Source organism: Helicoverpa zea, chromosome 11 (assembly GCF_022581195.2).
Source record: "Helicoverpa zea isolate HzStark_Cry1AcR chromosome 11, ilHelZeax1.1, whole genome shotgun sequence".
Taxonomy (NCBI): Eukaryota; Metazoa; Arthropoda; class Insecta; order Lepidoptera; family Noctuidae; genus Helicoverpa; species Helicoverpa zea.
The window spans coordinates 7,876,895-7,902,913 of NC_061462.1; the positions used below are offsets into that span (position 1 = coordinate 7,876,895).

General features: G+C 38.7%; 1 protein-coding gene across 1 annotated transcript; it reads right to left on the reverse strand.

The window, feature by feature from the left end:
* Window positions 1-15,711: 15,711 nt before the first annotated feature.
* LOC124634489 (inorganic pyrophosphatase) lies at window positions 15,712-22,556 on the reverse strand. Its single transcript, XM_047170086.1, has 4 exons — window positions 22,333-22,556; window positions 18,194-18,860; window positions 18,020-18,129; window positions 15,712-15,952 (listed from the first exon to the last, which is right to left on the reverse strand). Exons 1-4 carry the CDS (start codon window positions 22,538-22,540, stop codon window positions 15,921-15,923), a joined length of 1,017 nt encoding a protein of 338 aa, XP_047026042.1. The 5' UTR covers window positions 22,541-22,556; the 3' UTR covers window positions 15,712-15,920.
* Between the last annotated feature and the right edge of the window lie 3,463 nt (window positions 22,557-26,019).

The following is a 26,019-nucleotide window of genomic DNA, read 5'->3' on the forward strand; positions in this document are numbered from 1 at the left end:
CTCCAGCCTCTCCCACACAGCCTTCAGAACGCTGGCCCTACTCGCAGCTTCTTACCACCCGCTACATAACTACCTACAACTAGTTCAAACATTTAGTTACTTCGCTGTGGCAGAACATCCCAATGGATCATTCGCTGTTTGTAGGTATATGCTGTTATGAGCAATTTTTCCAAGTAGGTTTTTCTGCTTTTCACAAGCATGCGGCAAAAATGCGGTTTGTGTGGTGCGCGATCATTCACATTATTACCGCCCATCCCATATGTTCATAATTTTATCAGACGACTGCGAAGAAAAATTAGGTAGGTACCTAAATACTTCATAATACTACGGAAACCTTGGCATCGCTTTAAAGATAGGTCAAAGTAGGTGCCTACCTACATATTCTATTGTCTTTATGGCGACCTGCGTCGATAATTTTGCCAATGTCAGAAGTGATGAGTACCTGTACCTGGGCGGGCCCGATTTTGCTAAGTTAATAATGTCAAAATTCGATAGAAATTGAATCGCAATAGCAGTTTTAAACTTAGCGGGTATCCTGCTACTAATATAAGACCAATCGTATTCTAATGACATTCGATTGGTTTGTGGATTGGTCTGCCATTTGGTCTATACAGTAGATTGCTCTACAATCATATTGCAATCGTAAATGCAGACAATATGATTCATAATTGAATCATAGAAACGGATAAAAACGTTTATTTAAAAGAAAAAACCGGCCAAGTGCGAGTCGGACTCGCGCACCGAGGGTTCCGTACAAATCCTGTATAGATAAAAAGTGAGTCTCGTGCCAACCGTTTAGTTTAGAACAATCATAGTTATGGTAATTTCGTGAGAGTCAAAATAGTTAATATTTTTTAACGGTTTTATTAAACGGTTTTATTTAGCTTACCCCGTTTGTTTTATTTATTCATTCTTGGGTCAAATTTAGTAATTCAAATTTCACCCTCTTCCTGTCAACCGATTAATCTGAAATTTTGTATACACCTTTAATTCCGATGACAATACAATATAGTAATATCAATAACATTGTAAATCCAATATGGCCGCCGGCACAAAATGGCGGATAACGTAGATTTTATCAATCCCATCAATATGGGTATCAAATGAAAGGGCTCAACAAGCAGAATACAATATACTATAAAAAATTGAAATCCAAGATGGCGGCCGCTACAAAATGGCGGATAACGTAGGTTTTATCAATCCCATCAATATGGGTATCAAATGAAAGTTCTCAACCAGTAGAATACAATGTACTATATAAAATTAAAATCCAAGATGGCGGCCTCTACAAAATGGCGGATAACTTAGGTTTTATAAATCCCATCAACATGGGTATCAAATGAAAGGACTCAACAAGTAGAATACAATTTACTATAAAAAATGAAATCCAAGATGGCGGATAACGTAGGTTTTATCAATCCCATCAATATGGGTATCAAATGAAAGGGCTCAACAAACAGAATACAATATACTATAAAAAATTAAATCCAAGGTGGCGGCCGCTATAAAATGGCGGATAACGTAGGTTTTATCAATCCCATCAACATGGGTATCAAATGAAAGGTCTCAACAAGTAGAATACAATTTACTATGCAAAATTGAAATCTAAGATGGCCGCCGCTACCAAATGGCTGATAACAATTTTTTATCAATCCCACCAATACGGGTATCAAATAAAAGGGCTTCACAAGTAGAAAACTGTCAGTAACTCCAGCGGGGCCCAACAGGGCCAAGGCCTGCCTGGACTGCGAGATTGTTCGAAAGAGTTACCGCGGCCCTGGTACATAAAAGGCCTACGACGGAACAAAACGGTTTCTAGTCAAGAGTCTGACACTCCCTCACCGCTGCTGACCCACAGCAGGAGAGGTCATGTGATGATTTTTGGGGTTGTTAAAAAAAAAAGTATCTGGAAGGGCTATGTATTGAGGAATTAGATTGTAATAAATTGTCAGGTAAGAGACCGTGTAATAATGATACACTAAATGAATTAGATAGAATGAGGAATATTCGGTACGCATTTTCATTAAATACTAAAAACTAGAAAATAAAAAATCGGTAAAAAAACTTTTAAGTTAAACGGTTTTATCTTATGTGCACTGAAAACTAGAAAATAAAAAAATAGTTACTTACCTGTCAACCTACGTAGGTGGTCCCGGTCATATTAAACTAAAATAAAAACGTGGGGCCCCTGTGAAATCCTACCTATGGCAAAGCATATCTTTATACTTTGGTAGATCATGAGCTCGGCTTTCGCCGGTGAAGCTGCTACGGCTGATTATTGATTGTCAAAATCTCCAGTTACGATTATAGTAAGTCGATGCAATCCACACCTATTATACCTCTAGAAGAAAGTACTACAGCAATAGTTAATGGGCCCCACGTTTTTATTTTAGTTTAATATGACCGGGACCACCTACGTAGGTTGACAGGTAAGTAACTATTTTTTTATTTTCTAGTTTTCAGTGCACATAAGATAAAACCGTTTAACTTAAAAGTTTTTTTTATTTTATAATATAACTAAAATAGTAGGCCTTGTAAAAGTTATTTTATTAAAGTTATGTATTTAATACAACATTTTATAGTCATCATTCAGAAATCTGATTGAAAATAACTAATTATGTCTTAAAGGTCATTGGGCATATCTGACCCGCTTTGTAAAAAGTGGCGGACATGAATCAAAGTAGTTTTAAATCGTGGAGAATGGTATGACGTTTCTTTGAATATAAATATTTTATTAAAATTCCATGGAGACGAATGTCCAGGATCGTTTGAAAAATATAAAAGACAAGCAGTTTCAGAGGATTGTACAGGTTGCAATGCTAGTTTTTATTGTTAAAGACTTTTCATAAAGAAGGAAGATGCCAATTCGGATGACCAGGATCTGATGAGGATCTGGAAACCCTGAGAAATCGAGGGCAACTCTTGAATATTTTAGGCACGCATCGAGTCATAACCAGACATGTGAGTGTATTTTTGAGGGTACTGGTAAACAGTGAAGGTTTGGAGCTGATTTGATTATGGAGACTACACAGAGTAGAGGGAACTCCTGAGCGGTATGTTGCAACTACCACGTGTTTGGGCTTATTTTATTCGTATTGGCGAATACTTTCCACATAGATAGGTTTGACTGCCATTGTGGGATCGATAGCAAAGATCAGATATAGTTATGGGACTCCTTTACAATTTATAGCAGTAACCTTGTGTTGGAGCTTATTTTATTTTAGGTGATGAGAATTCACTACTTACTTGGGTTAAAGCAGCCATTGCAGGAATGGGATCTTTTATTTTTGAGGGATTAATCACCTTAACGAGCCCCAGTTTCAGGTTTTTTTCGAAACCGCCTGACGACTTGTGGCTGTCGAATTGTAATAACAACTTCTAGAGAGTAGGATTCGGGGCTGCTGGCTTTACGTTTCTAGAGCCTTGACAAAAGTGTAATTCTGTCCCTTTCTTTGTTTTATAAAGCCGGCTTTATTTTATTTTGTAGCATTTTACAAACAAATCCAACTTCAAACATATAAAAAAGCAACAAGAAAACAAAAGAAGAAAGAAATTAAAAAGATGTTAGGTGCATCAGTTTAGAAGTCGGTGTCTAGAGGATGCATCTATATTTATTTAACCACCGAGATCTAGACCGATGCATATAAACAGTTTTCTTGTTGTTTTTAGTTGTTTTTTTTTTTGTAAATAGTTTTTATTTTTAACTTTTGTGAAAAGTTCAAATTCAAATTCAAATCTTTATTTGCGTTCCATATGTATAATACAGGTGGTATTTTTATAAAGAGTAACGTAAGTAAGTGTAGTAAGTGTAAGTTTAAACAATATATTGGAAACAATATGGACCCGGTAGGGCACAGCATAAAGAGGTAGGAGAGGTTTGCAGTACTTATTTATTACCTAGTTTAGTTTTATTAAATCTATACTTATTACTAAAAAAAAAACTGAAATATATTAATATGTTATATTCTTATCTTATTGTGTGTGTGTGTGTTTGTTGTGTATGTGTGTGTGCGTGAGAGTGTGTATGTACTTGTAAAGTAGTTTGTATTGGTGTTTATTATTTTTTTATTGACTTATCGTCCATGTACTCTTTTATTGTGTAGTAGCATTTAGAGTGTAAAAATTTCTTTAATTTACTTATAAACATAGTCGTTTTCGTTTCATCTTTGATCGTTTTAGGTAAGTTGTTATATATTTTTATTGACATTATTAGCGGACCGGAAGAATGTATTTTAAGGTGGGATGTAGGTAGGTTTAATCTATTCTTGTGTCGTAGGCTATATTTACTTTGAATATCTTGTCGGGTAGTATAGAATTCAGGGTGATGACGGACGAATTTGCATACTTCTAGGATGTATAAACAGGTAAGTGTGAGAATTTTATGCTTTTGGAAATGTGGTTTGCAGCTGTCTGTTTGTTCGATATTGGTTATTATCCGGATGAGTTTCTTTTGCAAGGTAAAAATGGTGTGCGAATCTGTACTATTACCCCATAATATGAAGCCATAACTAAGCCACGCTTGGGCGTAGGCATAGTATGTGGCAAGTGTTGTTTGTAGGTTGGTAGTTTTTTTAATTTCGCGTAAGGCGTATAAGAATTTTGATAGTTTTGCTCGAATTTTTTGTATGTGTGCTTTCCAATTTACATGTGTATCTATTACTAAACCGTTCTCGTCAATACGAATAATATAAGCCCAAACACGACGTAACTAAAACATACCGTTAAGGAGTTCTCTCGACTTTCTCACGTCTCCATCATCAGGTAAGCTCTAAACCTTCACTGTTTGATAGTATCACCAGACATACATCTGAGAATCAAGTTTTAAATCCTATGCATGCCTACAATTTCTGATAGTTGCCCTCGATTTCTCAGGATTTCCATCATCAGATCCTGACCTGATGACAATGGAAATAAACGGCGAGTATACTCTTTCACTACAAAGAAATGATTTCTCAAATCCGTCAAACTTGGTCGTTTAAATTCCCCATTGAAATGAGGAAAATATTTGATGTTTACACCCCATGGTTCACATTGATGCGACTAATGCCATAGTAAATCAGAGCCTTTATCATTATACTGTGCTATATTTCGTTCGTATCCGCCGTGGGTATGGTTTCCATACTAAGGTGTCCAATGACCTTTGAATGATTTAAAATTTTTCACAGTTTAGAGGCAATTATATTTAAGAAGTGTTTGATATGAATTTCACTTTTTATTCAAAACTTTAATATCTCTACGCGTTCATGTGAAAAAGGGTAGGTATTATAGTAAGTTTATAATTATAAAAAAAATATTTTATGTCATGTAAGCAAAAATAATATTTTAATATATTATGTAACTTCATCATTTTCGCAATTATTCCTTTATCTGTACTATATAACGTTGCTTCGTGCCGAATTTCAAGATTCTGAGTTCACAGGAAGTACCTTGTAGGTTTTGATTCACTAGCGTGTGACGGAAATTCGTCTAAGGTGTCGGTAAAACTTATACCATATAGAAAGAAAAGAAATATCGGACATGTCAATAGAATACATAGTAGAAGTTTGTGCGACTGAATTACCAAAAGAAAATTTATTGATAGTAACAATATATTGGAATAGGAGAGAGGAAGAAACATTTTTCTGTCAACTCAACAAAATACTAACATATTTAAATAAAAAACACTCTAAATCAAAATTAATAATCGGAGGAGATCTAAATATAGACATACTTAAAAATAACTTAAAAACTAATACCTTTCTGGACCTTATGTCTGAATACAAACTAACACAACACATAAAAGATCCTACTCACATAACACAAACCACAGCCACTTGCCTAGATTTGATATTCACTAATTTCAACACAAAAGATGTACACACACATGTACAGGAAATGGGTTTCTCAGACCATTGCGGCACTATACTAACATTTAACATACCACAACAACAAAAAATAATGAACTGGTATACCGAAAAGAGGATATATAATACAAATAATATAAATAAATTTAAACTAGAACTAACAACAGTAAATTGGAATGATATAATTACTAAAAATAACAATATAAACCAAAACTACGAAGCCTTTAATAATATATTACAAACTATACTTAATAAAACCATACCAAAGCAAAAAGTAAAATTTAAAAAAATATGTAAAAAATACTGGCTAACCAAAGGAATAAAGCTTTCATGCAAAAATAAGAGACTACTTAAAATCTTAACTATAAAAATAAATAATCCAATTATAAATAAATATTATAGAAACTATGAAAAAATTTTAAAACTTACCGTAAACAAAGCCAAAAAATTACACTACATACATAAACTCAAAATGTCGCAAAACAAAACAAAAACTATGTGGGGCATAATACACGAACGTACTAATAAAAAATCTAGTAAAGAACACCATAACATTCAACTTCAAATAAATAACACCCTAATTTCAGACCCTATTCAAATAGTAAATGAATTTAACAATTTTTTTGCGTCGGTTGGGGAAAAAAATGCTCATAATCCAATTAATACACCTCAAGACTTGCCTACACTACAATCAACTCTAAATACTTTCTTTCTGGAACCAGTAAACTACCGCGAAATCTATAATATCATAAGAAACCTTAAAAATAAACAAAGCTTCGGTACTGATGAACTTCCACCTTCCCTTATTAGACAATGTGCTGATGAACTTACATTACCCTTCTGTATATTAATCAATCAATCCTTCGAAGAAGGCAAATTCCCAGATCTACTTAAAAAAGCCATAATTAAACCGATACATAAAAAAAACTCTAAAACAGACCCGCATAACTACCGCCCTATAGCGTTATTACCCACAGCTTCTAAAATTTTCGAAAAGACCATGTGCAACCGCGTATACAATTTTTGCGAAAAATACAAAATCTTAGATGAAAGCCAAAATGGTTTCCGTAAACATCGCTCAACAACCCTTGCTGTTTATAAATATATGCAGGAAGCCATTAATATAGTAAACAAAAAACAATATGCGGTCGGAATACTCCTGGACATGACTAAAGCATACGATAAAGTCCAATTCAGCATTCTACTGGATAAATTATATAAAATAGGGATTCGTGGAAAAGCACACAAATGGTTCACATCATATTTAAAAAATAGGGAACAATATGTTGAAATAGAAAGTTGCAATCCTGACCTTAAACAAATAATAAATATTAGATCTGATAAAAAAATCATAAACGCATCAATACCTCAAGGCAGTGTCATTGGATGCCTACTTTTTTTAATCTATATCAACGACCTCCCGAAGATTACAAAAGAACCATGTGTACTATTCGCGGATGATATATCACTGCTAACTGCATGCGACAACACGGTCGGTTTAAATGAGCGGCTTCAAAACATCTTCGATAAAATTGCAGAATGGATGAAAGATCATTATCTCGAAATCAACTATGAGAAAACTAAATTAATCACGTTCTATCCATATCAAAAATCTCCCTTAGAAATAAACTTCACAACTAATGGTACAAAAATAGAAAATGTCAAAGAATTCACATTATTAGGAGTAACTATAGATACAAACTTAAACTGGAAGACGCACGTAAAAAACATTCGATCAAAATTATCTAGATTCGCCTACGCTCTCCGGGAAATCAAAAAGACCACCGACTTTCATACAGCTTTAACCACTTATTATGCCTACGCATACGCATGGCTTAGCTACGGAATAATATTGTGGGGTAATAGCACAGACACACCTTCCCTTTTCACTCTTCAAAAGAAACTAATCCGTATCCTAACTAACATAGACCAAATGGACAGTTGCCAACCCTATTTCAAAAAACACCAAATACTTACCTTACCATGTATATACATTTTAGAAATATGTAAATTTGTGAGAAACAACCTTACTTTCTTTACCAAACGTGGAGACAAGCATACAAACAGATCTCTAAGACATAGAAACAGATTAATGTTACCTACTTCAAACATGACCCTACATTCGAATAGTCCATATGTCATGTCAATAAAAATATATAATAAGATTCCAGAAACCCTAAAAAAAGTAACTAGTAATATATTATTTATTAAAAAGTTAAAACAAATACTCATAAATAAAGCATACTATAATATTAACGAGTACATGAATGATAAAAACTTAAAATAAATAAATAAACAATATATTTGGATATATATGTATATATAAAATAATAATAATTTCAAAACCCCTAATATAAAACTATACAAGTACTATAATATAATAAACACATCTATTCTCTTTAGGTATAATAAAAACAATAAATAATATATAAAATAAGCATCACTCTAACTAAATTACTTAAATAAGTACAACCAGAATGAAATAAGCAATAAAAATTTTAACTCATACATTCCGTCTAATATAAAAATAAAATAGTACAATAATAACATTTATAAAACTAGCTTCCTCCTCTCTTCTACGTTGCCGTGCCCGACGGGGTCCATAATGTAACAAAACAACATAATTATGTAACACCATCACGAAACTTATGGAGTGCAATAAAGTATTGAAGTATTGAAGTATTGAAGTATTGAAGTAAAACTGCTGTATCTTTTGATCGCGTTAACTTAGAAGTTTGATTTTTCATTGCTTAAAGGGACAATAGACTTAGGTATTTGGTATAAATTTCAATTTGGTACCTTTATTCGTTCGTGAGAAATAAGGAAGTAAGTTTCATTTTATTAAAATATTTTTATTAAAATAAAAAATAAATAAAATAAAATAACGTTTATTGACAAGAAAGTAACATACATTCTGGTAGTTGACGTCGAGCCACAAACTAAGCTCTGCTTGTGTCTTGTGGCTCGGAGTGCGATGTTTCCTTATTACTATAAGTTACATAATCTTGGAGTTACTACAGATAAAATTATCAACTAATAGGACTAAAATTAGGGTTTAAATTAAAGTCTAAAATTCTAAAATTAAGGTGATAAAAAAAAAAAAAAAAAAATTAAAATGATAAACAAGGTAAAGTTATCGGGCTTTTATTCTAAGGTGTATGTGAGGGTATGTGTGATGGAGTGTACGTGTGAGGTGAGAGAGTGTGTGGTGTGTGGTGTGTGGGGTCTGTGTGGGAGTGATAGTGTTAATGTGTGGGTTGGTTGGTGGGTGGGAGACTTTGTGCTATAACAGAGCTTCGGTTTCGGTGTATGTCAATTTTAGTAGGGCTGCAGTTAGTCTCTTTTTACTCATATGGAGTGTACAGTCTCTTAGGTCACAAATTCGGTTGACCTTGTTATATGTGCTTGGATGTGAGTACTGTGTAGAGCGTCTAGCTATTTCAGAGTTGGCGTTTGGTAAGGGTATCCTGAATACCCGTTTGCTAATTATGTCCTGGAAGTCAGCGCGTTTTTTGATAAGGGAGTGTGTAACAAGTGAAGCCTTGAGTATAAATAGTTGGCGAACCCTTAGTACACGGAACTTTTCGTATACGGAGTCTGTCGGGTGTTTAAATGGTAGTTTTAAGGCTACCTTGATCAAAGCTCGCTGTGCCCTTTCCAGAGTTATGAGAGTGCTCTTTCCAGCACTCCCCCATATGCGTATACAGTATTGTATAACCGATTGGCAGAGCGCGAAGTAGACGGTTCTTAGTACGTCTAGTGGGGAGCAGTCCCTGAGTTTTTTCATCACATAAATTAGTTTACGGACTCTAGCAGACAGTGAGTATATGTGCGCTTTATAGTTTAAGTGATGATCTAAGGTTATCCCTAGGTACTTGATAGTCTCAGTGCGTGCGAGGGTTTCACAGGCGCAGTGTTGCTGGGAGCCGTTGATGTTTGCTTGTGTACATGTGTGTATTTTTAGGGTAAATGAGCGAGGAGGGCAGGTAGAATTAGTTTTACAGAAAGTTATGAATTTACTCTTGCTAATGTTGAGTGTCAGTAAGTTGAGGTCTAATGATAACGCCATTTCAGTCAGGCCGCGTTCTGCTATGTCACGTGCAGCGTCCCAAGACTTTCCATGAAAAATAATGGCTGTGTCATCGGCATATGTGACAATTTCAGCACCGGTTATGGGTAAACTCACTATATCATTTATATACAGGGTGAACAAAGTAGGACCGAGTGTACTGCCTTGAGGCACGCCGTAGTTGATTGGGAGAAGTTTGCTTTTGTGGTACCCGATTTTGACATACTGCTTTCGCGATGTAAGATAGCTACGGAACCATTCCAGTGAGTTGCCCCTGAGACCTATGAACTCTAGTTTTTTTAATAGTAACCCCGTTGACACTGTGTCAAACGCCTTTGCGAGATCGAGGAAGACACCTATACAGCAATGTCCGTTTTCAATATGGTGAGCGACCCGATCTGTCAAGAGTGACACAGCGTCTTCAGTGGATCGACCTTGACGGAAGCCAAACTGCCTATCCGAGATGATGTGGTTTTTGTCGAGGTAGTCTATGAGTCTCTTATTAACAATTTTTTCTAGTATTTTTGAAACTATACTTAAGAGAGCTATCGGTCTGTAGTTCCTAGGGTCTTCTTTAGGACCAGTTTTGTAGATAGGAGTCACGGATGCCGTCTTCCAGGAGTCAGGAAATACTCCTGTTTCCAGGCTTAGATTGAAGATGTGAGTTATGGGTTTAATGAAACTGTTCAGGCATTTTGAGAGTAGGAATACAGTGATTTGATCAGGGCCAGGTGTACTGTCTATTTTTAGATTGCGTATAATATATATTACATTAGATAACAAAAATTAAAGTGATTTTCGCAATTTTTCCTACCTATTTGCATTATATGACAATGCTTCATGCCAAATTTCAAGATTCTGAGATTACGGGAAGTATTGTAGTGTACTGTATTATCACCGATATCTGTCGTCTCGTTGTCGCATAGACGCGGAGAGTGCACACTATACTCTATGGCCAGTTGGCGGGAAACCGGCAGAGTGTGTGGCACGGGAGTAAGACGTTATGTGGGCAAGCGAGCCGATATCCTAATTATCAGATGGTAATTACAGAGACACAGGTAGGGCGAACACTACAAGTACCCTGTAGGTTTTGATTCCTTTGTCGAGTTTCGAAAATTTGTTGAAAATATCGACATAATCGGTTGTATCTTTTGATTGGCTTGGCTTAGAAGTTTGATATTATTTCAAAGCTTAAAGGGACAATAGACCTGAGTATTTCATGTGAATTTCAGCTTGATACGTCCACGCGTTCTTAAGATAAAGGGTCTTGACAGACAGACAGACAGACAGACGGACAACAAAGTGATCCTATAAGGGTTCCGTTTTTTCCTTTTGAGGTACGGAACCCTAAAAAATAGCTGAATGCCACATACGCTTCAATCGTAATTGAGTCGTGATTGGATCTCAGTCGGATGTGAATCTGATGTCGCTTAATTAAAGCTAGTAAAATAGCGCCCTTGGCATAGCCCTCTACTAAGTGACTCTCAGCTTAATCCTGAGGCCTATAATTAGCAACCCCATCTCTTTGGCACCCGCCGTACACATGACTGCGACGAATCAAAAGTTCTCATATCAACAAGCTCAGCCACTGGGTACCTACTGCTCCGAAACTGTTGAGGAATTTCCTTAACTGTACCTACCTACCTATTCAGGCTTCATTTTATGATGATGATTATCCTTGATGGCATTCATAACTCGTCTTCGTGTAGGTGAAGTGATCGGCAGTATTAAAAAAAAAAACCATTGAAGACTTCCCTCGAGTCTCGCCTCTCTGATCAGCTCCAAATTTTTTATACTTTGTAGTACTACCTTCTGGTACACACCTATTAGGTATATCAAGATTTGACACTTTTGGCGCCTACAATTTTCGAGAGTAGTTCTAGATTACCTTGTTTTCGCGAAAAGATATATAAGTTGGGTTAGGATATTTATCTTTACTGTAAGGTTGATGCACTCACAAAGTAGCCACAGTAGCCAGCAGTGCCGGATTTATATTTTTCATTAGTGTAGGCTACTTTATTTCCGCCGCCCTATGTACAAACCTTACAAATACACGGGGACATTTTTTTAAAACTTTTATCTTCTGAAATCTGCCGCCCCTAGGCCGCGGCCTTCGTCATTTGTCTAGGAAGATAAAGGAGTGTGTTCCATGTTCAGTAGGTTGTTGTACATATCTCATACTTTCTAACTAAACGTCTAACTAACGGCTCGCACGAAACTGATTAGTTTCCAATAATTACGAAAACCTACGAGTATGTAGAGTATATTGATTTTTACTATACCCTTTCACTTACGTAAGCTAATTAGGTTTGGAGGCAAAAACGCGAAAACCGGCCAATTGCAAGATCGGTCTCACACTCACTCAACCATTATCCATTCCATGGAAATACCAACCACGTTTGTTGTATAGGAGACCTCTAATTTGTATTATATTGTAGATTTTAATTTAGTTCTTAGTAGGTAGGTACCTATTTATTGTAATAGCGGCAACAGAAATATATCATCTGTGAAAATTTCAATTAATCTTGAGATACCTCCTGGTGACAGACGGACAGCGAATAGGTACCTAGTACCTAATAGAGTTCGTTTTACCCTTTGGGTGTTCGGAACTCCAAAAGAAAAATATGTAAGTAGGTAGGTATGTGAATCGCGAGGCTCGTGGATAGTTAGGGCCCTGTTCGGTGAGCAATGCTCATGGGTAAGAGAGCTTCGGCGGCAGTGGGTGTTGGTGCAGCAGCGAGCGGCTCGCGGCACTGCGGCGGCGCGCCGCCGGCGATCGATCGCCGCACGCAGACACGGCGGCGACGGTCTTCACTTTCACTTGCTACCTAATGCCTTGTTTGGATTGAATTTTTTAACCAACTGTCAAGGGTTAGGTATATGAATTTCTCACGCGTATCTTCTCTACATACATACATCCTATTGAAAGTATTTAAAACAATCATTTGACTGTTCACGACAGTCAGGTTTTCCATAACCCAAGTGTTCTTAAATCATCATTATAATTTATTTATTTATATAAATGACCTCCCGGAAGTAACCAACTATTCCTGCACACTTTTTGCTGACGAATGACGATGTATCGGTAACTATACCTAAATTAGAGAAAAATTATGAGGATGAAATCAACTGTACAATAAATGAAATAGCCAAGTGGATGGAAAATAATTATTTAAAACTAAAACGAGCCTTAACTCAAAACTAAATAACAAATCATTACCTAAATAAAACGGACAAAACCACCTTTCTAGGAATAGTTCTCGATGAACGATGTTCGTGGAGCAGTCATGTGGAAAAAGTGTGCGGGAAAATCGACAGATTTGCATAATATGCTTTGTGTTTTGGGAGTCGGGTTTATTTTTTTGTAAAAAGTTTTTTATTTTTAGCTTTTCAGTGACAAGCATAGTTGTCACTATCCGCATGTCATATCCGCAGTGTAAGTTCTCATTAATACGAACAATATAAGCCCAAACACGAGGTAGTTTACACATTCATTGTTCAAGTTCCCTCGACCTTCTCTGGTCTTCATCATCAGGTCAGCTCCAAACCTTCACCATTGCATAGTGTTATCAGACATACGAATTAGTGTCAAGTTTTTACCCTACGTATGCCTACAATTTTCGAAAGTTGCCCTCGATTGCTCAGGGTTTCCATCATTAGATCCTGACCTGGTGACTATGGGACCACCTGGGGCCCGGTTCTCCTAATTTTACTTCAGCGGCATACGATTCACTTTCGACTCGATTCGACTGAGATCCAATCCCGACTCTATTACGATTGAAGCGTATGTGGCATTCCGCTATTTTTTCTTTGAAATAAACGTTTTTATTATTTTCAGTCATTCAATAATGAATAATTTTGTCGGCAAATGATTGTACAGCAAACTACCGTATAGACCAAAATCACCAAAATAGCAGACCAATCGCACACCAATCAAATGTCAATCGAGTACGATTGGTCTTTTATTAGTACCTAGCAGAATGCCCGATATGGTTAAAACTGCTATTGCGATCATATTGCGATTCGATTTCTATTCGATTTTGACATTATTAACTTAGGAGAATCGGGCCCCTGGGAGGTAAACCCTATCAAACAAAAAAAAATTTGCAAATCGGTCCAGGCGTCTCCGAGTAATCGGTGAACATACATAAAAAATAAATAATAATAAAAAAGATCCCGACGAATTGAGAACCTCCTCCTTTTTGGGAAGTCTGTTAAAAACGGTGTATTCGAGCTATTTGTAATGTGGATAATTAGACATCATGTAAACCGCTTTTCAAACAGCTAAACATTCTAACACTTATATAAAGGAAGTTTGCTACAAAATTGTATGAAGATATGTTTAAGAAACTTGATGATGATTGCACATTTAACTGTAGATTCCCAAAGAAATTAAATTTACCATTTATGAGAACCGAATAGTACCGTAGAAATTGTTACCCAATGTGCATTCGAATTTACAATAAGCTACCATCTCGCATTAAAGACCTACCAATGAGTAAATTTAAAAGGTCCCTCAGAAATTGGCTTATTGATAAATGTTTTTTCATCCCACCATCTCGGAAAGAGTAGTTTTACCCTTTGATATCTGAGCGCAAAAGCCGTTTTTATCCTCTAGAGCGGCAAAGTGATTTGAATTTAGAACATCGTGTGCAATACTCCATTTGTGACAATTTTGATAAGACTTTTCAAACAAATACATATTAAACAAATAAAATACTGCTTAAAATAATTATTCAATTAATTAAGTAATTTTTATTATTGTTTTTACATAGATTTTTAACCTCGTTTCATTTTTAAACTGAGTTATCAAATAAATGAACTTTAATAGGCACTTCTTTTTAATGTGATACTCATATGTGCGCGCCATTTTGTTTTTTTGCATTTATATAGTAATTTCTTCGATGAGGTGGGATGAAAAGTTACGTGTTGCACTCGAGTGCAAAGATTTTTCACCTTGTGCTCTTTTGATTCCCTCGCTATCGCTCAGGATTCTGTTTCAATTTTAGAATCCTTCGCTTGCTCGGTCATCAAAATTGAGCACGCGGTTAAAAAGCAACTTTGCACTCTTGTATAACAAATAACTATTATACAGTCAAAGAGTACCTGGAGGAGAAATAGTTATAATGCAAAATGATTGTAGGTACTTTTTTAGCTATTAGATTATAGAACTTAAGATAATATTTGCATGACTGAATTATAAGTCGAATATAGTGAGACCATATTTTTTATTGTATCGACCATCATATTGTGCCTATATTCTGGCAAATACATAAATTTCAATTTCATCAACAGCCTTTTTATCGTCCCACTGCGGTGGAGTTTCTTGCCGGCTCTTCTCTATCAGAGCAACTTTTTGGAATCGTGAAACTAGTGTGACGTTACATAAGAGCCTGCAAAGGCCTATTTGAAATAAAAACTTCGACTGCTGCTGTGCACAGGCCTACCCCCACGCAGAGAAGGGATTGTGCGTTAACGGTTGATCACCACGCCTGCTCAATACTAAAGCTGGTGGATGATTTCCAAAAAAAAAACTATTTCATATTTAGACTTTATAAAATCATCAAATCAATCAAATCTATCTTCCTACTAGAGATGATTTATAATTTGGTGTTCAAGATATTCTTAAAACAGAAACCTAAAATCTATGATTTGAACTAGAAGGTACTTATCTACAGAATGTACACCGCATACATACATACATATACATAGAATACATTATGTGGTACCTATATCAAACTTATCCATAACTAAGCATTTCATTTAACACGGATTAGCATACCTAAATAATAAACAATCTAATGAATATAACATTTAATCGAGCACTATAGATAGAAGTACATTACACTTAGAATAGATAATTAAATACTTATGGATAGCGCAACCTGCATGACACCGTCGCGCGACTGCGGCGCAGCGAGCACCGCACGCGACAGCGGCGCGGCGAGCGGCCCGCGCCCGCCCCACCCCGCCCAGGCCTCGCCCCGCCCCCTCACCCGCCCCGCGCCTCACAGGCTCGACAGGAAGTGCCACTTGTCCACTGCAACACATGAAACGTCACCACAAACCTGACATTTGCCAGGTACTACATGCTCACTGAGTACCTGCCTATTAACCTAAATTACCAAAACACTTCGTCCGTTTCCACTGAGGTTTGCCGACTCTCCCTGAGGAGCGCTTGGAACACCGCGCCGACACGACACTCACCGCCTACAAACCCACGCCTACGGTGGCCGTTAAGGTCCCAGTACACGTTGGCCCAAGTGCGGCCAATACACGCCATCACCAATGTGTACATGGGGTATTGGTGCAGGTTGGCGGACATTTGTCAAGGTTGGCGCGCATTCGGCGAGTTGTCGGTTTTTTGGGCACACATCAAAGGAATCTTGGCTCAGCTTGGCGTGTGGTGTTTACACATCCGGCCAATGTTTAGTTCGTCACCGACCGCTGAGGATAAAGTACACTTTTGTGTTGCGTGTAAAAATAAATATAGTAGTAAATATAGTAGTGTAGTATAATATAAATATATATAGTAGTGTAGTTTAATATAAATATATATAGTAGTGTACAAATAAATAGCCGAAGCCTTAATTACTTCGACGTCCATCGCACGTGGTTTACCAGGCAAGAATGAGCCATGCGCCAATGTGTAAACACCATTTGATCGTGGCCTACATTTGTGCATTGCACAGCTTGGCCCAACACAGGCCAACGTGTACTGGGGCCTTTAGGCCTCTGCCTCGAATTTTGCGGGCAGCGGGGCGGCAGCGGCGGCGGCGCGGGAGCGGGGCGGGCAACGCATACCTGTTCTCGAAACTAGCGGGCAGATCGCGCGGCACTATAGCAGTGTAGTGTTGTGTTCTGTTGTTTTTGCTGTTCCATATGGGTGTCCTCTCAAAGATGGCCGAAATAATTAGCTCTTGCACGTCCGAAGACATTTTGATACGTCACAAAAAAAATGTATAACACTATGCCTACAATGCAGACGCCCAACGCGGGCGGTCACCGCTTGACTGGAGCGCACCGCTCGTTGCCCGCCGCCGCGCCGCTCCCGCGCCGCTGTATTCGAGGGCCGGTCCATTTGATTATACGCGTAAGATCCTGCCGCTCCCGCGCCGCCGCCGCCGCCGCCCCGCTGCCCGCAAAATTCGAGGCAGAGGCCTTATCGTCAGAAGTTCTCGAAATACATCTATCATCAATATAAAAATGAAACCCGGTTTCCGTTGTCACGACATGAAAAAGGCTTGATCGATTTAGCTGAAAATTAGAGGGGGAGTAACTTTGACCCGGGAGGTTTTAGGATAGTTTTTGTCACCATCCGGCTACGGGACGCGGGTGAAACCGCGGGCGAAAGCTAGTATACAATAAATCATCCTCATCATCCTCCGCGCCTTTTCCCAACTATGTTGGGGTCGGCTTCCAGTCTAACCGGATGTAGCTGAGTACCAGTGCTATACAAGAAGCGACTCTGCCTGACCTCCTCAATCCCGGCAATACCCGGGCAACCTAATACCCCTTTAGACTGGTTAGACCTAGATAGACTGGTGTCAGACTTATTGACTTCTGACTACCCGTAACAACTGCCAAGGATGTTCAATGACAGCCGGGCCCTACAGTTTAACGTGCCATCCGAAACACAGTCATTGGAGTCTAAGATATACTTAGAAAGTACATACAAACTTAGAAAAGTTGCATTGGTACTTGTCTGACCTGGAATCGAACCCGCGCCCTCATACTCGAGAGTTTGGTTCTTTGCCCACTAGGCCACCACGACTTCTAGCATACAATAAATGTAATAATTTTCCCGGAGCTGTCGACCGCACTCATTAGTTGCAAAGTTGCAACTGCTTGTGTGCGTCCGTAGTAGTTCACTGTGCAGGCTACAGCTTGAAGCTGTCGCCATTTTCGGCGGTATGGCGGACGGCGGATTTTGTTTGAACCTTGCGACTTAGTACAGATTTGAAAGTCTCAATCACAGTCAGATAGATATTAGACTGGTGGATGTATTATAATTAGATAAGGTTGTTTGTTATCAATTTTGGTTTGTAAACCCACAAAATAATGCAAAAATGTAGGATGAGAAATGGTGTGGATGCATGATACCGACCTGCCTGCGGGATGGGCTGCGGCAGTCCACGCGGCGGCGCCTTCGCCAGCACCGCGGCCGCCTCCGCGCGCTCCACGCGGCCCGCGCTGCCCTCCACGCTCACGTTCGTCCTGCAACACAACCGCTGTAGTGCTCCGCGCCTCGCCAGGCCTCCGCCCGCCGCGCCACACTCACTTGCTGATGTCCGTCGCGTCCGCCACGTCGCCCGCCACCAGCGAGCGCCAGAACTCGTGCACCTCGTCCACCACCTTGTACGCGAACTCGGCGTTCTTGGCCTCGCCGTCGAAGGCGAAGCGGTTGACGGGCTTGCCGTCGGGCACCTTGTAGAGGCGGAACCACTCGACGGTGGCGCGCAGGAGGCCGGGGAAGTGCGTCTCCACGTCGGCCACGTCGTGCAGCTTGGCGGCGCTGGGGTCCCGCGCGTCGATGGCGATGAGCTTCCAGTCGGTCTCGCCCTCGTCGATGAGCGCGAGCGTGCCGAGGATGCGCACGGGGTACACGTCGCCGCGCGCCGCCACGCGCTCGCCGATCTCGATGACGTCGATGGGGTCGTTGTCGCCGCGCGCCTGCGTGCCGGGGTCCACGTGGTGCGGGTTCTCCCACGTCTGCGGCAGCGCGCCGTAGTTCCAGATGTAGCCGCGGTGCGGGAACACGTTGCTGACGAAGCGCAGCGCGCCCTTCTTCACGTCCTGCTTGATGGGGTTGAGCGGCTCGCCGAGGCTGATCTCCATCTTGGCGTTGGTCCAGCGCGGCACCTCCACCACCATGTTCACGAGCCGCTTGCTCTTGTCGGCCCACAGAGGGATGTCGTGCAGCGGCGAGATCGGCCCGCTCTCGTCCTCTGCAACCACATTGCGTGCATCTTATTTATAATTGCCACATTATACATCACGAGCACAATATTATTTATACGCTTGCCTGAACACGCTAATCTCGGGAACTACTGGTCCGATTTTAAAAATTCTTTCAGTATTAGATAGCCCATTTATCGAGGAAGGTTACTTTTTACTCGGGGTTTTTTTAGGAATGGAACTTTTTAATCGAGTTCGTGCAGAGGCTCTCACGGGATGTGGGTGAAACCGCTGGCAGAAACTAGTTTACTAAATTTTGACTCGACCGTTTTGTGTTTCTCCATTAATATTTGTCAAAATATTATTTAACCTTTGGTTTCTGTGTATAACACGTACGGAACCACATGCAGATTAAAAGAATTTAGGTATTTAACCAATTTACTAAATGCAATTATGTACCTATGTAAGTATACCTGAAAGGTAGTCTTTAAGTTGTTATGAAGAGCAACAGAGTAATGTACAGAATGCGATCGTCATAATGTTATGGTTAGGCATACATAGTTAGGCTTTTTGATTGCATGTCCGGCTAAAATAAACGGTGTCTGTCTTGTCCGGCTTTTGTTAGGCTTTTTAAGCTGCGTCTACGCTAAGAGCCGAGCACGAGCGGAGCACGAGCCGAACACAATTCGTTTAGTGTGGACCAACTTACAAGCCTCTAATGAGCGCGCTGCGAGTATTTCGTTCGTGCTCGGCGGCGTTCCGCCTATTGTCGGTTTTTGACGAACACTTGGGATTTGCTAACAGTGATCGTTGTAGCTTCGTTGTACGTCCACACTTGACGCCGCGAGCGACGAAGCCGAGAACGGCTCCGCTTGTGCTTCGCTCGTGCTCGGTTCGTCTAGCGTAGACCCGCCTTTAGAATTTAATTTTGACTGATGACTATTTGACTGATTAATAATAAACTACCTATCTAAGACTGATTTGGCATTCGATTTTATTTATTATGTCACTAGAAATTTACAAGATTTATGATAATAATCAAAAAGACTTGATTTTACATAAAAATAAATGTCGTACCTATTAATACTAAGACAAAATCCTAAATAATATAGGGTGTCCGGCTTTTTTAACCAAATGTCCGGCCAAACTGGCTGGTCTGTCCGGCTATTAGGTTTGGCGACCTGGCAACGCTATATGCGTATATGTGCGTTATGCGTACAGTGATTAGAATGCCGCTTCTGAGCTATGAGCCGCGCAGCAGAGCGCTGGCGCGGGCCGTGACGTCACGCCAGCCGCGACAGCTATCACACGCTCGTGCTGAAACTACGACCCGCGTAACCTCGCGATACGTCCCACTCCACTATCGCATCTGTCAGAATGTTCAATGGCTTCAATTAATCTTTGTGTTCATAAGATAACGAATACATCTCACTCTCAGCTTTAGCTATAACTTGCATTGTAGGTACCTATATGTGAACTAAGTGTCACATGCGTCCTGAACAAGTACTCCGATAAACAGTAGCCTACCCTCATAAAAATGCAGTGGCAAATCTACCGCACTGTGTACACAACCCTAATGTACTTGTTCCTCTAACTAACTAATCCCTTACGCATTCCCATATATAGCTATTCTTTTATTTCATTTCCTTTGTACAGTCAGCTTTAAAAGTTGCTATCCTCATCCTCATCCTCCGAGCCTTTTTCCCAAACTATGTTGGGGTCGGCTTCCAGTCTAACCGGATGTAGCTGAGTACCAGTGCTTTACAAGAAGCGACTGCCCTGCCTGACCTCCTCAACCCAGTTACCCGGGCAACCCGATACCCCTTGGTTAGACTGGTGTCAGACTTACTGGCTTCTGACTACCCGTAACGACTGCCAAGGATGTTCAATGACAGCCGGGACCTACAGTTTAACGTGCCATCCGAAACACAATCATTGGTGTCTAAGATATACTTAGAAAGTACATACAAACTTAGAAAAGTTGCATTGGTACTTGCCTGACCTGGAATCGAACCCGCGCCCTCTTACTCGAGAGGTTGGTTCTTTGCCCACTAGGCCACCACGACTTTAAAAGTTGCTATATACATCCATAATTCCAAAATTGTTGCATAACAGCGTAGACTACAAATCTACATACACACATCAAAAAAAGTTTGCGATCACTTCGAAAAACTTAAGTAGATATTATTATCAACAATTTCAGGAGTCAAACATTAAAAAACGCAGCGGCACCAAAATTTGCGCATTCGAAAAGTTTGTCGGACTCATCGTAAGGAAGGCACTCACAAAGTCTTAAATGTATATGTATCAAAAAAAAATTTGTTTGACGGCCTGGGGACTATTATGTTTAATTTACCACCAGATATAGTAACAAATAGCAGACAAAAATAGTAAATGATCACCAAAATAAAACCATATTTTTTGTAAAAAGTTTTTTTATTTTTGGCTTTTCAGTGACAAGCATAGTTGTCACTATCCGCATTTGTGGAAAGTTCTCATCAATACGATCTCATCCTTAACTACTTCAAGTATATGCATGATATTCTACTACATTATACTAAACAGTGCATCTGATTGAACAGGTCCACCCAAATCAGTTTGAAACTATCTTGAGAAGGTCATCAGACACAAGCCTACATTGTTTATCATACATCGTGTACGTGTGTGAACTTCAAAAGCGGCTGTGTCCTCTGAATTAGTTTCAACATTTCTTCATAAGGTAGTCAGAAAGGAAATACCAGATTCACCTAATTTTAAAAAAGATTTTAAAACTGACATGTTAAAATCTTTATGTAAACCTATTAACAGAAATATGATATGATGATTCAATATTCCTTCAGTCATTCTAATTGTGTTCGTCTCTCAACTGCTTGCAAATATCCTGCACCAGAAATGGAACAGATTTGTACAGTTTGATGTATTTTTATTAAATTTCAGCTGTCAGTCATAACATATTTTAGCTAAGTATATCCTATGTGTATAATTACATAAACTTGAATAAATAACATGTAGTGATTATAATCAGAATCTTGAATATTAGATACGGCGTTGCATATCGTAACCTTATCAGATAATTTAATTTTATGCCATGATAATAGATGTTGTGGACCAATAAATGGAAATGTGAAGTGAAAGGTTCTGCATTCTATATTGAGTATATCCTTGAACCATAACTGTATGCTTACAATCACCAACTAAGCATTGAGCTTTAGTTGTGCCGCTACTTGTCAGTGTCTTGTCTTACAGTTTCCATTTGAAGAGAATCTACACTGAGCTTACAACTGCGGCCTTTCAATAAGTTCAAGGTCATAGGTTATGTCTACGTCTGGCATACTGTGTGACTTTCACGATTACTATCGCATACGTCTCTCATGGCGATATATATATTGACAGAGAGCAAAGTCCGATAACTTGGAACTGTCTCGGGAAAGGGTTCAGATGGACGGCGGCAGTAGTGAACATGCGGTATTACTCGGCGGGCAGGCCAGCACCCGCTGGCAGAATGAAGCTGGTTGTACTTACTGAAGAACACCCGGTAATCGGGCGCGTAAGGCGAGCCTCGTTCCTCCGCGATGTACATTGTGCTGGTCTTGGGTGACGGAGCTGTCGCACTGATACCGCTACTGGCACAGGTCTGCGCGTAACTAACACTGCTTGTCACGAATGTTCGTCTCAATATCGACAAACAAACCGGAACCGACACAACTGTAATGCAACGTGTTAATGACATTTTGCTGTCTTTGACGTCTGACGTTCACATTCCTGACATTTGTCAGTTGAATAAAGTGTTGCGCATAGGGTTGCCAACATTTCATCAGTATTTTCCAAAATAAGTAAATTAAATAAATAAATACATAGTATTTTATGGATGTACTCTAGGAAAATAAGACCAGAAGTGATTTTTTAAAATCAATTTTTAATACTACCTACTAATCAATAAATCTTAACAAAAGGAAATTCGCAAGCGATACAACAATTTGTACACAATACACAAAAATAGAACACCAGACTTATCATTATTACTAATTACAATGAAAATGCGTTAATTACAAAAAATAGTAAAACAGTAATCGGACAGAGTCGACAATAGTAGGTGTAGTGTACTGTATTATCACCGATATCTGTCGTCTCGTTGTCGCATAGACGCGGAGAGTGCACACTATACTCTATGGCCAGTTGGCGGGAAACCGGGAGAGTGTGTGGCACGGGAGTAAGACGTTATGTGGGCAAGCGAGCCGATATCCTAATTATCGGATGGTAATTACAGAGACACAGGTAGGGCGAACACTACATTTGGCGACGAGTGAAAATATGATATTGGCGGCGTGTCTGTAAGTAGCGAACATTATTTCTTTTGAATTGAAAAGAAAGGAAGGGGCAGGTATGGTAAGTTCAGTTTGCGGATTAGAAGTCCCCCTAAACAGCCGAAATCTGAACAAATTGGCCGTCTGTCCAAAGAACGTGCAAGTTAAAGTTTCTAGTAAGGATGCTAGTATGGTATCCAGTCACCGACTCGACTATAAATTATTGTATGAGACTTTAAAGAATCTCACACCAGTGCTCATGTCTAGGTTTTACTTGGAAAGTTTAATTGTGTGTTCTTTGAAGCATATAAGTAAGTTGTACGTTAGTAATTGTACTGTATATTCATCACATAAGGGTTTTCCAGAAAGCCTGTATCATAATATCACATTGCGTATGAAATTCATGTATTTTTCACCAATTGAACATAGAACATTCATTTGTTTTAAGATTGGTGCGAATCAGTAAATCGTTTTAATGCTGTGATGCTACATGATGGCTATGATTACAGCATACAGCCAAACATCTGTCGTGGGAGTAATTTCCTTTATGAAAGATAAATTACATTGTGTTCCTAGTTCCTATCATAAAGTAAATAATCTTTGGTTCCCATTGACTATAAAAGTGTGAAAAGTAATCAAATCATTTATTTCATGTAGGCCTTTACAAGCACTTACGAACATCAAAATTATAAATAAGTTTGCTTCTAGTTGCCCATTCCAAAAGTAGCTTCCTATGGAGAAGAACGGGCAAGAAACTCCATGGTTACTCTTTTTAAAAACATAATAGGTGTTACAATTTGTATGTATTGATACATACGATAATAACATGAAAAAGAAATGTTTACAATATTTTTTGGGTTGACTTTGAGAAAGTTATACAATGCAAGTTGAACTAGGAAGTTATAAGAGAAAATTATTATACAAACTATTTTAAGAAGTTAATAAATTAAACAAACCAAGTTATATAAAGCAAAAGAAATAATAACTGGGAATGCAATTATGACTGAAAGTTTCAAATTAATTTGTAACTTGTAATATAGTGAAATATTTGGTGAACTGAGTGCATAATATTATAAGTACCTTGAGTTTGTAAGCGACTCCCTACTACAATAATTAAGTAGTTATTTCTACTAAATAATCTGTTTTGAATTGAGTAATTTTAAGTATTTGAAAGTTAATCTGGACGAGTACCTTCTTTAAATCTTGATTAATTTCAGATTTTCTGTGCTGGTGGTTTGGATAATATAAGCTTCCAAACCTAGCTTCCCTCCCAGAGTCTAGTTAACTACTTACTTGCTACATTGTTCTGGTACCAACTTACTTCAAGAGACTTGCTTACAATATAGTGGATATTACAAGAACAAACTGGTGGTTTTGTACCTTTAGTCAACTGTTCTATAAATGACAAACATGTGCTAGGTATTTAGTTAAACAAATAGCACATTGAAGGACCATTGTAAGTTGGACTATGCATGTTGAAGTACTTACCCAGTTGTACTGGTATGTATGCACATATGTACAACATTCCAACCCGTCAACGCTTCCAGTGGGTTGCCTATCTAGTTAATGTTAATTATAACGGTTGCTCAGTCACCCTGAATATAATTCTAATCCTTTTAATTTAGTTTGTTTTGCAGTATTAAAGAGGTTGTTATGTTACAACAGAGATATCTCAGAAGATGCAGAACAGGAAAACAGTACCAAACAGCAATATTAGATGGAAAATGTGGATCAAAACTTTTAGTATTCAATAGATAGAATCTTTGGTAAACATCCTAACTCATAATCCTAATTTGAGTATTTTAGGTGAATATGAAACTCTTAGACCAAAAGTTTAAGGAACTAAGCAATGGAGCATTTTTGTACTTTAATTAATTCCCATTAAGATTTGTTGGGACAATGCTGCTTTATTTACCTAACTGGGGTTTCACATCTGTGACAAAATCTTATAAGAATGAAACATGGAAGGAGTTTCAATATAGATACTTACTCTGGGTACTGTCTAATGATTTAGATTTCATAATTTGGTGATTGCTTGTGCTTCTAAAATATAACCTTCAAGATTCAGGCTCGAGTGGATTTTAATTGGTATCACAATTGACTGACATTGGTGCAGTTTAACAGAGTAGCCCTCATTGTAATATTGCTATTTATTTGTAAATTATACTTTACAGTATTGCAGTGCCCAACAAGAATTATAAGTGTAAACTAAATAAACTTACATAGAAAGTTGTTGGGAGAATAACATAACCAAGACATGAAATAGAATCCATTTATTGATTTGAGATTAATACATCTATCTTTTGAAGTAGGTACAATGTGTAGCCTTCTCAGTTGTTGGCTACAAATGTTCTTGGCATACTGATTGTTGTTGTTGCTTTGCCACCCACTTGTGAAACCTGGAGATGCCTGCTGACCGAACAGTTTCTTGAAATTTTCAAAGCAGCGGCACCGAGCTGCCTGGGTCCTGTGGCACCTGCATTTTATCTGCGGCGCTTGGTTGTTCACTAAGTAGGTACCTACTTCATAGGTTCTAGGTTTCTATTCGGCGTTGGTGGGCGCATGAATTGGGAATCCTGCGGCCATCTATAGGTGGACGGACGTTGTAGAGGGGTCGGCGATCGTTTCTACAGGGGGAATTGTGCATCGACGGGAGCGCTGTTTGTGAGTTGCTGTTCACTTTGATGAAAGGAGGAGGAACAGTAGTTGAGAGTCTCTATTGATGGATTCTATTCTATGTTAAGGTGTTTGTTTGTGTTTTGTCGTTTCACTGAATGTCACAGCTACAGATTACAAAGCTGATGACACCTGTCAAAGCGCGTTTCGTTGCACGACGTAGTTGTTAACTAAAATCCTAAAATCTGATAAATTGAACGTAACTATAAAGCAACGGCTTTATAGGTGC

Excerpts from the sequence above, each read along its gene's own strand:
- LOC124634489 (XM_047170086.1), bottom strand. The coding sequence starts at position 22,540 with ATGTCATTAACACGTTGCATTACAGTTGTGTCGGTTCCGGTTTGTTTG. Across the intron at positions 18,861-22,332 it reads CGATTACCGGGTGTTCTTCA|AGGACGAGAGCGGGCCGATC; the intron begins GTAAGTACAACC and ends ATGTGGTTGCAG. Across the intron at positions 18,130-18,193 it reads GACGCGACGGACATCAGCAA|GACGAACGTGAGCGTGGAGG; the intron begins GTGAGTGTGGCG and ends GTTGTGTTGCAG.